At 37.0% G+C, this 16261-nt stretch overlaps 1 protein-coding gene and 1 long non-coding RNA gene across 2 annotated transcripts in view; one reads left to right on the top strand and one right to left on the bottom strand.

Moving 5' to 3' along the window:
• LOC134800776 (beta-1,3-galactosyltransferase 5-like) overlaps positions 1 to 4177 on the bottom strand; it is a 29489-nt gene extending 25312 nt beyond the window's left edge. Inside the window, exon 1 of the mRNA XM_063773327.1 lies at positions 4031 to 4177. Within this exon, the coding sequence (XP_063629397.1) occupies positions 4031 to 4106 (76 nt within the window). The 5' untranslated portion in view covers positions 4107 to 4177. The remainder of the gene's footprint in view (positions 1 to 4030) is intronic.
• Positions 1 to 16261, top strand: part of LOC134800864 (uncharacterized) — a 255606-nt gene that overhangs the window by 51296 nt on the left and 188049 nt on the right. The gene's annotated exons all lie outside the window — the stretch shown is intronic.

The following is a 16261-nucleotide window of genomic DNA, read 5'->3' as shown; positions in this document are numbered from 1 at the left end:
ATTTCCCTCTACAACTTTTGGAGCATTCGTTGCCTGACCTACTTAGGCTACTTAAGCTACTTAGCTTATTGCATTTCTTTAAAAACTTTTCTGTAAAAGGTTGACGGGTGTTGGGTGTTTATATGGTTTCGGTCGATTATTATCATTTGCATTGCCCATGATGACTTACTAGAATTACGAGCACACGAGACACTAATAGTAGTTTGACAAACCTTGGTTTTCAAGAGGTATTTTATATTGACATTTGCTGTCACAAATTTGCTGTCAAATTTAGTCGCAAACCGCACGCAAAGTGCACACAAATGTGTCGACACCTTGTTACGTAAAAGTGTAGACACGTCGACGACACTTTGTTTCGAAACAATTCTAGACACATTGTGTGGACTCTGTTACGACACATCTGACATTTGGTTACCACTTTGTGATTCTGCGACTGGAATGGTTATATGGGAATCTTGATGTGTCTTTTAATTGAAAAACACATTTTAAAAATTAATTACGGCAAATATGTAACAAATATGAATCTAATACGATCATTTATATTCTTCTGCTTTCATAACTAATAGTTACTGATTTTTAAAAAGCTTATTTCAATTAAAAGACATGTCAAGATCGCTTACCTTCTTTCAAGTTCTTTCTAATGCTATAAAAACGAACTATAATTACTTAAATACCTACATAGAAAACAACCATGACTCAGGAACAAGTATCTGTGACATCACACAAATGTCTACCGGAACCAAAACTTACCAGGATTAGAACCCGGAACCATCGGCTTCACAAGCAGGGTCACTACCCACTAGGCCAGACCGATCGTCAAAACTTTCTTTGGCATATAGGTATATGACATCTATTTCAGTTTAAGAGTGACATTCAAGGTACTTAAATATTTCGTGCTTCAGCCAAATTAATTGGACGGCCGGGACACGGGACGGGACATCCAACTTAAGTTATATATGTATAATTGTATATATTCCTTGAAATACACAAATATATAATATAAGGGGTCATCCATTAATTACATCACACGTTTAGGAGGAGGGAGGGGGTCAAGAAGATGTGACATGTTGTGACAAGGGGGAGGAGGAGTCACAAACTTTGTGACGTCACTTTAACTTCATCAGTAACCGAAAATTTATTTAAATTATTTTATACGCTAATATACATTTAAATAACAAGTTTTTGAAACTATTATCGTTTTTATTCGTTTAATTTTATTTCTGAATCAGTTTTGGGTTATAAAATTACTAATATTTGTTTTGTCAAAAATATTTTGATAAAATATTAAATAAATATTTGCCGATTTCGTTGAAGTCATGTGACGTCACACCAGGGGGGAGGGGTTTGCCAAATGTGACCAAGTGTGACAAGGAGGGGGGAGGGGTAAAAAAAACCTAGAAATTCGTGTGACGTAATTAATGGATGACCCCTAATAGGTAATTACGTATAATGTTTGTAGGTACCTATATCAGTGGGGAGACACTCCTATCGGGCATTCTCTGCTCCGTTCGGCTCAGCATTGCTTCGAGCATTTATTAGGGTTGGCACCACTTGACGTCCTTTTGCGTGCACGGCCACAGATAAGATAATCACTTGAATTTTGACAACAACAAAGGGATATGTGCAGACATTATACTCTGTATCTTTAGGTATTTAAATAAAAGTAAACAAAATCTACCCTCAAATGGCTCCTTAAGTCAGATGAAAACATTATTCATTCTTTTAAAATTATGGCTTCAGCCCATTGGGGCTATTTCGCCAGTGTCAAGGTCGTAGTAGCAGGGTAAAACGATTGAAATTGTACGGTTAGTACAAGACAGTGTACGGTGATTTAGCTCTTGTAAAGCGATAGCGGGCTTTACAAGAAACACGTGGACAACCGGCCGTTGACTCCAAAATGATTGTTAAACGTGCTTCAAGATAAATTCTCCATTCACTGCACACTACCACCAGGGGCGTATTTTGAAATTTGGCGCCCCGGGCCAATACGTTTTGCCGCCCCAGAAGTCAAGGAAGAAAAACAAAATGCAATCCGGCATGCCGCGCCTGGGGGTTGGCATATGCCGCCCCTGGAGGTTGGCGCCCCGGGCCATGGCCCGGATGGCCCTAGGGTAAATACGCCCCTGACTACCACATTAGTTTACTGTATAATAGGCTATCGATATTACACTTTAAACAATATTAATGAGCAAAAAACAAAGCAATTGATCCCGACGCGTGCCATCAAGATGGCGCTCGAACCGGAAGACCCAGATGAAAACATTACATGATCAAATAATGTAGATTAAAGTCAGGTCGTTCAGTGACAGAAGGCGGTTTTGTATTTGGTTGGTTAACCAATAAATGTTAACTACCTGAAAATGTACAAGATATTTGTTTACTTTTATCTAAATACCTAAAGACACAGAGTATAGAAAGGGATAGCATGATTCGTCCCTGAATCGCAGTCAAACTTCGGTTTTGTTTGTAGGAAGTGTCCTTTCTGTACGGTAGTACTATTATTTATTCTGTGCCTATATCATTTCATTAGCGTAATGGTTACGCGCCCAATGGCGATGACTCGCCTTTTAAGCGGCAAATATTTATCTAATCGTGGTTTTCCCTCTGTATACGTTTACACCAATCCATATTGGAAACAGGGCTATATCGTATTACGAAAAATATCTGGGAGACCGAGCTTTGCTCGGAAAACATATAAAAACTCAAAAATGCGCGTTTTCCCAGAGATAAGGCCTAGATAGATTTTTCGCTCCCTAAAACCCCCAAATAGCAAATTTCATCGAAATCGTTAGAGCCGTTTCCGAGAAGCCCTAAATATATAAATAAATAGGTATACAAGAATTGCTCATTTAAAGGTATTAGATAGATAGATAGATAATACGGGCTCACAGATCTCTTGGAAAATCGAATCTAATCACTACAGCTTATAAAACAAAGTCCCCCGCCGCGTCTGTCTGTATGTTCGCGATAAACTCAAAACATGCCATGTGACAGGCACCTGCCGCGATAGCAGAGGACGCTGGTTCGATTCCAGCCTGGGGCACTGGAGGCCTTGGTCACTTTTTCTTAGTATATGACATTTATTTCAGTTTATAATTTATATAGTGTTTCTACTTGAAATTAAAATATTTTCTGAAAATAATTTGATTTGTTCTAATACTTCTAATAGGATTTTCATGCGGTTTTCACCTATCAATAGAGTGATTCTTGAGGAAGGTTTAGGTGTATAATTTGGTTAGGTTTTGTGTACTTAACCCGTGCGACGCTTTGAATTCTGTAAATAAGTCGTAGACAGATTAATATTCAAACTGGCTGCTACTTCTGCGTGGAATTATGATGAAGATGATGATGATGAATATTATGATTGATAAAAACTCATCTTCTCTCCATATCAAAATTTCATCTAAATCGGTTCAGCGTTCTAAGCGTGAAGCGATAGACAGACAGATACTTTTCAATTATAATATGTATACTCCTGAGACTAAATGTACATTGTAATGTTCGTGCAATTTAATTTGAACCTTTCATGAACCAAATAAAGTTGCATTTCTTTTGTTTCATTGCTTTTTAAAACAAACTAATCGTTCTAATTTACTGTTTAAGGTTCAAATTAAAAATTCGAAAACTTTATATGAGGTCTTATGAGGATAAATTAGTAGGGATTTATTTATTTCGTTCACGAAAGTTGATAACACTTATGGAACGAACATTTTTTTGCATTAAACGCCACTTGCACCATCCCACTAACCCGGGGTTAACCGGTTAAACCTGGAGTTAGCATGGTTACCAGTACCATTTGACACTGGGTTAACGGTTTAACCGCTTAACCTCGGGTTAGTGGGGTGGTGCAAGTGGCCCGTAACTTAACTGTGATAATTTAGATCACATAAGGTAAACGTTCCAATTAGCGACGTATTAATTAGGCACAGTGACTAGCACTCGGACATCTACCTTATCAATGTATTATAGGTAAACAAATGCATTGCGTACTTAACCTAAAATCAAACATGCTCTGTATTTTGGCACCCACCTATAAATTTGCATATCCTTCTTCGTCTCATATTAATAAAATACAACTGTCTTTCAGAAAAACAGCTCAAAAACATCACTTTTTCCAATTTTTTCCGTCACCACTTCACTTGTGTGTGTCACATTTTCACTTTCACTTCAGTCACAAGTGCCACACTATAACCTTAAAGGTATCTGTTTTTTTTTCACTTAGCGGAGTTTCACATTTAGACTTTTAGAGCACACAAAAACGATTTTAAATATATATAGTAATAAACACACAATAGTTTCATATCAGAAACTTTAAATAAGCAAAAAAAATCTTGGTTACTTTCGTACAGTTGTTTTTGTTTTTCTAAATTTATGCACACTTCGAAAGAAACGACGTATCCATCGTGCGAAGTCTTGTAGACTAACAAACTTTATAAATAAACCTGATCCCACATGTTCAACCCGTCTCTTTCTTTACAAGAAAAACAGAAAGAGAGCGGAAGCGCAGCACAACAAGTCACAAAGTCACGCCCAATTTTTTCATAGCCGAATGCGGTCGCGGACGCGCGCGCTTTGTTTTTTTAATTGTTTTTTTTTTGGCGCTAGACGTAGGTTGCGCTATGCGGCCGCTGCGAACGAAATTCCAATGATCACTAAATACCTTGGACAAAGATAGTCCGCCGGTTTATCTGTTCGAACTTATCAATATTGATAATGTGATAGTCACGAAATGTGGACATGTGTAATTAAAAAGGTATATAACCTATGGACTGGGCGTGACACGTTTGCCGTACGTAAGTATACTAGATACAAATTTAGAATTTCCTGACAAAATTCCTGATTTCCGAATATTTTTCCTGACATTCATATTTTTGACGACGACGACGGGGGGGGGGGGGGGTAATTTTATTACCTATTTCGATTTCTAAAACATCTATGTATGTAAATAAAATAAAACTTTAAAAGTCTATCAATTCCAAAAATTCCTGACATTTTCGTGTTCCGTCCCCATTCCTGACAAAAGGCGAAAATTCCTGACATGTCAGGAAAATTCCTGTCATCTGGTAACCCTATACTTAAGCCGACTGACTTGTGGGCTAAAACAACCACCAATTGGGCCCCACAAAACCGGACCCAGGGCACAGTACCCAGGGTCGCGTACTAGACGGCGGGTCAAGATGATCTTGACGCCTTTGATAAGAAACTGGTGGGAGATGGGTCAAAGCCTCAAGACCGGGATACGAGGAAGGGGAGGGAGGCCTTTCCCCAGCAGTGGGACACTCAAGGCGCACATAAATAAATATAACCTATAAATATATGTCTACCAAAGATATATCTTGGGTATAAATGTTTCGTAGATCGTATATTAAGCAAACATACATTCATACAAGCGGAAATATAATGTGTCAACAGCTGATGCTAGAAATAAATTTTATACGCCTTATGCAATATAGGTAATTACCTACAGTAAATACTCATTCCTAATTTTAGATCATTAGCTTAAGTTTATTTTATTTTACGAATGTGGTTTATATTAATGCTATTATTGTGTAAATCTTTATTGTAGCTAATTTACTCAAAGAGTCTCAAGAATACAATACAATTGAGTGGTAAACCACAAATTAGGATTATTACCTCGTAGTAAAAGCAGATTATAACCGCCTTGAAATGTTAGTATAGATTAACGACTCTATTTCTTTAAACAATAGACTACAAAATCTAACTAAATAATGGCTAACATAACTTTTTTTTGCATTTTGCACCAGACTACTTCCCTGTCGTGGCTAAGGTGGATATGTCTTTACAAAAGATTGAATGTGATATTATCTTTTTAGACCATTTTTACCCCATTCAACAAGGAATAAGGTTAAACTCGGTTAAAGATTCAATAGACATGCAATATATATTACTTCTAACTTATTTGTAAGTAAACTGTTTGGCGCCTACGAGAACAAAATCAGATAATAGGATTGTAATAATACAATGCCATTGTTAGTACAGGTAAGTGAACAAGCCTGGTTCAAAAAAAATGTAGTATACCTATAACTTATAGTTCATCATATCACTATCAGCCAGAGGACGTCCACTGCTGGACATAGGCCTCCCCCAAAGCGTGCCACAATGACCGGTCGTGCGCCACCCGCATCCAGCGGACTCCCGCGAACTTTACCAGGTCGTCAGTTATAGTTACCTACTTACAAATTTTAATAAATCTTGAATTGATATTAATTTATCTCCACACCCGCGAATACGCATTCTTTGCGGACATAAATAGTAAGGCGCGTATATTTTACACGTTCATGCTACCAGCTGACGGTCTTTCCTCCACTCTACAACCGGCTGACTGTTTTCTTATATATTATGTTATTTATAATAACAACTATCATGTGACACAGTCTCAATCGGGTAATCGGGAGGCGAACACTGAAAAAAATTTTTTTTTACATGTTCATTTGATCAACTGACGGTCTTTCCAGCGCGATACGACTGGCTGACTATTATTTTAAATTCATGATGGCATCTTATCATCTAACAATGTATCAACCGGGAAGCGATGACTGACGATATTATACTCCTGGCGCACAATCTAAAAACAATACAAAAAAAACACGGTCCATATCCCGGTCGATATGTCTTATGAATAGTTTCACCGTGAATCATTCAAGTTACACTAGCACTGATACTTAATACACAACACAAACGACATAAATTAAATATACATAAACACCATATAAAAATACCTAACCAATTAAAAATTGAAATTGAATTTTTCAAACGCGAATAGTCACCCAAGGAGCATATAACGTTGAGTATTATATTATTTGATATAACGCATATAATCACTACGTTTCAAACGCGAAGAGTCACCCAAAGAGTATAATAATATATGTAGAGTCACCCGACTGGGTGACATTGGATTTTTTTCATTCCATGCCATTGACGTTTCAGACCAGTCCTTCTTTAACAAATTGTTAGACCAAGAAAAGTCTGCAACGATTTTGATAGCACACGCAGTGCAAGTGTTATTAATACATCATAATTTCATAGAAGTTTGACGTTTAAAATATCACTTGCACTGCGTATGCTATCAAAATCGCTGCAGACTTTTCTTGGTCTAACCTTGAATCCCAATAGAACAAAAAATACATGTCTTCGAAGCTTAATATGTCTCATTATACTATACCTAATAAACATCACACCAACCAATATTATTATGTTATAAACATAAAAGATAAATGTTAATATTTCGTTGAGTTTCATCATGTAAAACCATAACGGAACTTGACGGAACTCAATAGGGAATATTCCGCAAAACTCTGCGTAGGGGGCGCCTCTACCACTATCCTTCACAATCTGGGGGTCTACCCCAAACCAAGAAATCTAAACTTCGTTATCTAACCTCTCTATCACTCTTGCAGATTCTAGCGATAAAGAGGCAGATAACTAAATTTCTATTTTCGCGTTTCCCGTTAACAAACAAGGGCCGTTAACAAACCGCCTTGATGCATCAATGTCATATTTTATTATCTGTGAAAACTTGTCAAAAAACAGTTTAAGGCACAGTATAAGTTACTCTATGGTTTACTATAGTTTGTCAAAGGACTGTCTCATTTCAATCATAGACAGCGAGAATCATACTATCTTTATCTTATACTAGTACTAGCACCCAAAAGAAAAGGATGAGTATAGTTTTGGTTCTTACTGACTGGTAAATTGGTTTGACCAACTATAGCTAGCTTAGTGCTGCACTCTGGTGGCAGAACATTGCAGTAATAACCACTATTGCAATATCGTGACTCTACTTATCGACTAAATCGAATCCACTCGTGTCAAATGGTTTCAGTCCAAGTTTCAGTCGCATCCAATAGCTTGCCCCTTTTTCGGGTTCCGTACCCAAAGGGTAAAACGGGGCCCTATTACTAAGATTCCGCTGTCCGTCCGTCCGTCCGTCCGTCTGTCACCAGGCTGTATCTCATGAACCGTGATAGCTAGGCAGTTGAAATTTTCACAGATGATGTATTTCTGTTGCCGCTATAACAACAAATACTAAAAAGCACGGAACCCTCGGTGGGCGAGTCCGACTCGCACTTGTTCGGTTTTTTTAGGATTCCGTACCCAAAGGGTAAAACGGACCCTATTACTAAGACTCCACTGTCCGTCCGTCCGTCTGTCACCAGGCTGTATCTCACGAACCGTTATAGCTGTCTAGCTATAGTTAGTGGTTATAGTTGAAATTTTCACAGATGATGTATTTCTGTTGCCGCTATAACAACAAATACTAAAAAGCACGGAACCCTCGGTGGGCGAGTCCGACTCGCACTTGTCGCGGTTTCTATGAGATTTTGCTTAAAGGGCTGACAATGCTGGCATACAGGGCATACAATTCCGTCAACGAACAAAAATTTTACACAATTCTAGGGATCGACAGGGCAAGCTATGCTGGCGCCATCTGTTAAATATTTCGACGGCCAACCCCATTGCTTTGTCGTATTTTTATGCATCCAATTGTGAAGGTATGTTTACTTAAAAATATAAATCATCATCATCATCATCACCAATATGACGCCTTATCCAAGGCTTACAACTACTTTTTACCCGACTACGGCAACGCAAAAGGAGGGTTATTATCACTTACATTTAAAACAATCACAAAAATTAAAAATAATGTAATTACTCAATTTTTTTTACAGTACATACCCGCACTAGTGCGGGAAAAAGCACTTTCCGTGCGTATGTCAAAAGTTTAAAGGGCCATGTGTACTGTAAAACGTTGTACGGTACACGTGCGAAAAGGAATTTCCTCTTTTCCGCACTTGTATCGTAAATAAGTATCCATCAGAAAAGAGTGGCGACGTGTTGTGAAGCTTGCCACCAACACCTGAAGTGATGACCACGACCACTCTGTCAAGAATGATACCGACGAAGAAGAAGATCGTAAATAACTATTTCATCACACTCGCTCAGTAAATGTGGAATTGCACGCAGGTTTAGCGGGAGTTATAGAAAAAGCGTTCTCCCTAGGGAGTTATGAAGTTTCTAGTGCCATAAATTAACAGTTTTTTGTCTTTATACTTAAATTTTGTATCGCAAGTGTGATGAAAAACATTGTGTGTAACTCGGGGCGTAATAATATTGCAAACTCGAGTCTATAAATCGCTCCGGCAAGCCGTCGCGATTTAACTTACTCTCGTTTGCAATATTCAACTTATGCCCCATGTTGCACAATGTACTATTTTACAGTACATATGGTGCTACTTTACTTTACCGCCCTAGGTCGGTAATTAACACAACACGCGCCTATGTTGAAAATTTAAAGAGCCATATGTACCTACTGTAAAACGTACAATACAATACACGTGCGAAAAGCTTGCGAATTTCCAACTTTTCACACTTATATCGTAATGTACTATTACAGTATGTACATATGGTGCCACTTTACCGCCCTAGTGCGATAACTAGCACTATAATTGCGTTTTTCGAGAATTTACGGCCATATGTACAGTAACCTGCAATAATATGTTACACAACGAAAGCCGCAAAAATATCTGACACGATCTTATTTGTAGAGCCATAAGATAGTGTCACTTGTATTTTTTCATCACACACGCTCAGTAAATGTGGAATTGCACGCAGGTTTAGCGGGAGTTATAGAAAAAGCGTTCTTTCTAGGGAGTTATGAAGTTTCTAGTGCCATAATTAACAGATTTTTTGTCTTTATACTTAATTTTTGTATCGCAAGTGTGATGAAAAACATTGTGTGTAACTCGGGGCGTAATAATATTGCAAACTCGAGTCTATAAATTGCTCCGGCAAGCCGTCGCGATTTAACATACTCTCGTTTGCAATATTCATTCGCCCCATGTTGCACAATGTACTCGGCCTTCGAAGAGTAACATATTATTGGAAATTAAACGAACTTACCTGTAAGTGAAGTTCTATTTCAATTATATTAGCTGCACAAACTTCGAAATGATAAATATTAACTGTGTAGTACGCGCTTATCATTCAGCCCATTCCACATGAAAGTTACAGAGGCAAAGCTAAAATTAAAAATATGTATCTGATTTATGAACGCAACTCCCACGCTGACCGGCTCCCGCGCTGTCAGCTGTCACGTCATTTAGTTTAGAGTAACAAGCCAAGACATAACACTTTCACTGCCAGTAGCCCGCTAGGGTTCTCTATTCTTAGGTACTTATCGCTACAAAGCGGAAAAAAAAAAAATATATATATGGTATCCGCTATGCTTGTAGCTTACGCTGGCAGTGAATATGCCAATAGATGGAACAACTTCGCCCCCAATTCAGCAAAGCCAATATTACCATAACTTTGACAGGGATTATAGGTACACGAATCCCTGGTTGTCTCAGGACAACGTGGGTAATGGGTGGGATGGGTTATCATTTCGAAGTTTGTGCAGCTAATATAATTGAAATAGAACTTCACTTACAGGTAAGTTCGTTTAATTTCCAATTATTATTACGCTGCACAAACTTCTTCAATGATAAATATTAACTGTGTAGATGTTTAGAGATAAGTATTCAAAGTTTGTTTTGGCTTTGTATTGCAACAATGAAATCATTGATTAACAATGATTTATGATTTCATTTTAAATTAGGTAAGTACCTTTTTAGTTATCATTAACTATTTTCAAAATATATGTATATTTAGTTTACAATACAACATTATTTAGAGATCTAGTGATATCATTTCATCAAACTGTCTATCGTATAGTATAGATAGTTGAAACAAAAATAATTTATCCTTATTAATAGGTGCATTTCATTTATACCACCAAATACCACATAAGAACTTAATTATTATAGGAATATCAAAGAAATCAAAGGATAGCATGAGATGCAATTATTAACGAATACAACAACTACAAGCAACTCTTGACAATGTGTTGCAGGTTACAATTTTTTGTAACACAAGAATCACTCCACCTTGATGTTTTTCTTCCACCAATATTAACTCCTAAACGATTTACAGTTGACACCAACACATAACAGGCTAAATAGGTGGTGAAAATAAAAATATACTTATCAATACAAATCTTTAAGAGTTGACTTAGTCCCTCTACAAATCGTTAGGGAAGTGATTTTTTCATGATTTTGAGGGCAATAAATAATCACTAACAAGTTAATAACTACCATCCTCTACCATCACGAATATTATTGTTTGTTATTTATATACAGGTAATCAATGAATTACACCTCATTCAATTTAAAATTAGTGTTTTCCCTGAAAAAAAAATAATGCTATGGATAGCAAGGGTTGCTGAAATTTATCAATCAGAATAACAGTAAAGTTTGATATTTTATCAAGGACAGGGTTTTCACGTTGTGTACAATCACAACAGCTAATAAAAGTGATAAAGTAGTTTTTTACTTTTCTTAATCCTGTAATGAATGATATTCATTAGTTGGTGACATTGTTAATAAATAATTTAAGACCGATTAAGGGTACCTAGGTCACACTTTTAGGTTGAGTTTGATGTAATCGAAAAAACGTTCTTCATAAAGTGTTCAATTCTATCATTTTGAGGAGAGCCTATTCCCCAATAAAAGCACAAGAGCAGATTTACAATTATTTACACATCTATACCTAGCTCCCTCATTACATAAGTAATGCTATTAAAACGGCAAGCACTTCTGGAACAGATGCCATAATATAATGAATGTAATTATTTTTACATAACATACACCAGTATTTCAAGTGTGTGTGTGCGTCTGCTTGACGGTGTCGGGCGCAAGGGATTACACCGTACTGTACTCCTTTCTCCTCTCCCTCTTCTCCTTCAGTGATGGCTGATGGCACTTCCTGGATAACACTGGGGTAACCAGGATAATACGCTGTTGAAACTTGGAACCAGTTAGTAAAATATGTTTTTATAAATGAGAGCTGGGGCGCAAATCTATACAATTATATGTACATATGCATATAAATATTTTGTAAACTGAGCAGTTCCAATGACCGTGCCTTGATGCCTTCTACTTTTCCTAAAACTTTAATGCCTTAGATTTCGTTTCAATTGGAAGGACAACCTAGATAAAATATTTTTTGCAAAAGCATCTACTTATGTAGAAAAAACATCTGGGTTACTTCACCAGGATATTTGTATAATAACCAATAACCCGGTAGGTACTATATACATTTCCAAACAGTTGTAAGAAATTTCAAATTTAATTTGCGTTAAATCTGAAATCTTACATTATTTTCACTCAATCAGCTTATGACACTTAAAGCACATAATCATTTAAGTAGAATATTGTAATGTCTCTTTTCACACTACTGCCTAATGTTCCTAGACATAAAAATACTGTATTTCATTTCACCAGTTTGTAAATAATTGCGATAGCTGTGTTGTCTTCTCTCAGATGTATCTCAGTCTGGTAAACCGGAAATGAGGGTCTTTAAACATAAACAAGACCACCATAAGCTGAACAAAATGAATGTAATGCATTCTATTAGGCTCATTTCATAATTTCCACACGGGTGTAAGTATTACTGTAAGTAATTAAATATCTGCAAAAATTATACATTTATAACCCTTTATTTTAATTAACCGCCAAATTATGTCACACTAGGTGATATATTGGCATTGTATTTCTTTAAAATATACGAAATTCAGTATAGGTAAGTACTTTTTTCTTTTCAGCTCTTTAAATACACACATAACCATATTCATTAGCCAAACTTGTAGGTATAGGTACAAACAACCCATTTATATGAGCAAAGTTCATTAAAACTAATGACAATGAGACCAATATATAAAGGACTTTTTCTGTTTTATTTAAGTTTGTATTTGTTCTTATCGGCTAAAGAAATAATTCTAGTATTACCCAGTTCTTTGAGGCAAGTACTAAGGAGCTAGTTTCATTTGATTATAGCTCCATATAGGTAATGGTATCAAGACTAATTAAGTGTATCTTGTATAGGTATGCACCTACATAGTATAAAAACATTTATAATAATGAGCTTCAACAATAGATAGGTATATAATCTAAACAATTGCTCATTGTGTGACCTCTAGATCTTAGACACTTCATGAAAGGTCTGACACATATAGACACCTAGACTAATAAAAAGACTTATGTCATTACTTCATTAATTTCATAACAGTTCCAATTCCCTGTTGACTTAAACTACTTAGTTGCAATAAATTTACTTGTCTTAAATATATAGGTATCTGTATTTATTTCTCTTAGGATTTGGTACAGAAAATATTTAAATCAATATTAAACTGTATAAAGTGTACATTATTATATAAGAACATCATAGGCATATACACACAGTATATATCACAGTCACATAGTTTTCTAGTATTTGACTATCAATTTCACAGAAGTGATCATATTTTGGAATACCTGTAGGTATTGGCACAGACAAAAAATTGAATTTTGTATGACAAAATCCTTGTAAATATGATGTCACTGCAATTAAAAGAGTGTATTTAAATAACCCACAGCTTTTGAGAATTTGTTCTAAATGAACACAGGCTGTTGTAATGTCACTTGAGTGCGACCACATTGTGACTGCAGAGAGGAAAGTATTGCTCCGCTTTGTTGTAATGTTAAATGAATACTTTATTGTATGAAACAAATACAAGTAACAGCAAAACATACATTGGAAAATATGATTGATAATTGAGGCCTTGAAGTTGAAGTACCGGGCCGTAAGCCATTAGTTTTTCTGCTAGATTTTCTTATAATATCACTTGTCGACAGCATGTTTTAAAGAAATCTCTAATGCCATTTATTTTGCTTTAGTATTTAAAGGACCGCTGCCTTAGCAAAGATTCTCAGTGATGATCATCACTCAAAAGAAAGTCAGTCACTTAAGAGCGACGCCAGGTTGTCATAGCTGGTTGCAGCACAAAATTGATTAAGAACTAAATCATCACAGTTAGCAACCAGGAAACTTATTTTGTTTCATTTCAATACTTAGCCTTGTTCCTTACTGACAAGAATCTCACCAGCGGCAGTTTAAGTCGCTGGGTTCATCTTCAGAGCACCAATAAAAATTTTCAGCGCAGATTATTTTTGCATAATGTTGTTTGGGTCATACTGGTTCTGTAATGTTCTTAATTATACATCTGAAAACAACAATGAGGTTGTCCTATTAGGATTTTTCCCTATCCAAATTTCTGGTGCCTCCATCCCACGATGTCAAGATTTACTCGCTTAATTCATTGCTTGCTGAAATAAGAATAAATGTTTTAATTCACCTACTTGAAGATGAGTATATATGAAGAGAGAGAGAGAGAGTATGTATTTGGGATACCACATTGATTAGCTCATGGGGTTAAGAGCTGTGTCTAGTCTAACACGCCACAAAACCCAGTTCTAGCAAGACTTGTGGCCTTAAGTCCACTGCCATTGGCAGGACATGAGCAATATCTCAGTGCTGTTAGTAAGGAATATGACAACACCACAATGTCCCAAGGATACTGACAGTGAACGCACCTAGTATTAGTATGTGAAAGATTGTCAAGTGCAAATATCATCAGAGATACCTAGGTTAGTACTCCAAAAAGCTTAGCATAGCCATGTTGCAAACAGATGCACCTAAATTAGTGCTCCAAATTGCAGTGCACAGCTCAGTCACCATGTGCAGTTAGCAGACAGACACACCTAGTATAGTGGCCCAGAACGCACAGTGCACGGCACAATCACCGTGTGCAGTTAGCAGACAGATGCACCTAGCATAGTACTCCAGAATGCAGTGCACAGATCAGTCACCATGTGCAGTTAGCAAACAGGCACACCTAGTATAGTGGCCCAGAATGCATAGTGCACGGCACAACCACCGTGTGCAGTTAGCAGACAGATGCAAGTGCTCCAGAATGCAGTGCACAGCTCAGTCACCATGTGCAGTTAGCGGACAGATATATAACTAGAATAGAGTTCCAAAAAATCCAGATCGAAAATCATGAACGAATAAGCACTTGATATTTCTCCACTGTATTTCTTACCTTGCGTTTTCTTTCCCTTTCGGAATTTTAGATATGTATTAAACATTCGGTCGCTGGCGAGCGAGGAGGGCACAGATTGCTTTTTATACGCCACGCGAAAAATCGCTTTTTTTTCTCTACGCCGCTGGCGGAGATGGAGATGATAATGCAGACCTAAAATAAAAAGTAGGTACGTCCATGGCCTGCTAGATTCTTATTTTGATATGCAACATGTCCGGGCATGGATGGCTATCCATGATATCCACGAAACGACGCCGCCTTTGACCTTGGTCGCGAAAGTAGCATTTTCTTCTTCAATCTTCTTGTATTTTCTTCCAATTTTGTAATTGGTCGGACTGTCGTACACTAATATTGAATTTTTTCACATATTTATTATGTATTTACTATTATTTTCTGATAAAATGTTATATTTTATTAAGCTCCAATGGTTTAGGCTGACATGAATAAACACAATGACGTGACAGCTGACAGCGCGGGAGCCGGTCAGCGTGGGAGTTGCGTTCATAAATCAGATACATATTTTTAATTTTAGCTTTGCCTCTGTAACTTTCATGTGGAATGGGCTGAATGATAAGCGCGTACTACACAGTTAATATTTATCATTGAAGAAGTTTGTGCAGCGTAATAATAATTGCAGGTGACTGTGTAATGTAAAACGTTGTACATTGTACAGTCACCACACGGGATTGTTATATCATTTAGGGTTCTTGCTAAATTGGAAATTCTATAGCGTAAGTATTGAACAACCAATTTAGCTAGGACCCTTATGAAACGAGCAGAAAGCGAGAGAAAGACCAATTCAGTGTCGCACGGTTTTCTTAGAACTTTGCCAGACAACTACCTATCTAGATAAGAACACAGAATAAATAATAATATAATACTTATAGTACTCTATGGTTCATAATGAGTAAAAGGCGAGAGTCCAATTCAATGTCGCACGGTTTTCTTAGAACTTTGCCAGTAAAGTATCTAGATATAGTAAGTGTTTGCCCTATAAACGGCATTTAGCCGTGCATGCATGTGTTTGCACGCCATGTTTTGATAACGGACAGCTGACACGTACCTACACGGTGTATATATGTCCGAGGGTAAACATTATTATTGCTATCTGGGGAATGGAGTAAGTTTAACATTTTAGCTGTAACGTGAGGCACAGAATAAATAATAGTACTAGGTACAAAAGACTCACTCTAACAAAACGCGTCTGTTACGATCAGGACAGATATGGCCGCTAGGTGGCGACAGCGCCACGCGCGGCTTATGGCTAGCCACCAAAATTGGTGT

The sequence above is a fragment of the Cydia splendana genome, chromosome 20 (genome assembly GCF_910591565.1).
Source record: "Cydia splendana chromosome 20, ilCydSple1.2, whole genome shotgun sequence".
NCBI classification, from domain to species: Eukaryota; Metazoa; Arthropoda; class Insecta; order Lepidoptera; family Tortricidae; genus Cydia; species Cydia splendana.
This window is presented reverse-complemented; position numbering and strand designations above follow the sequence as displayed.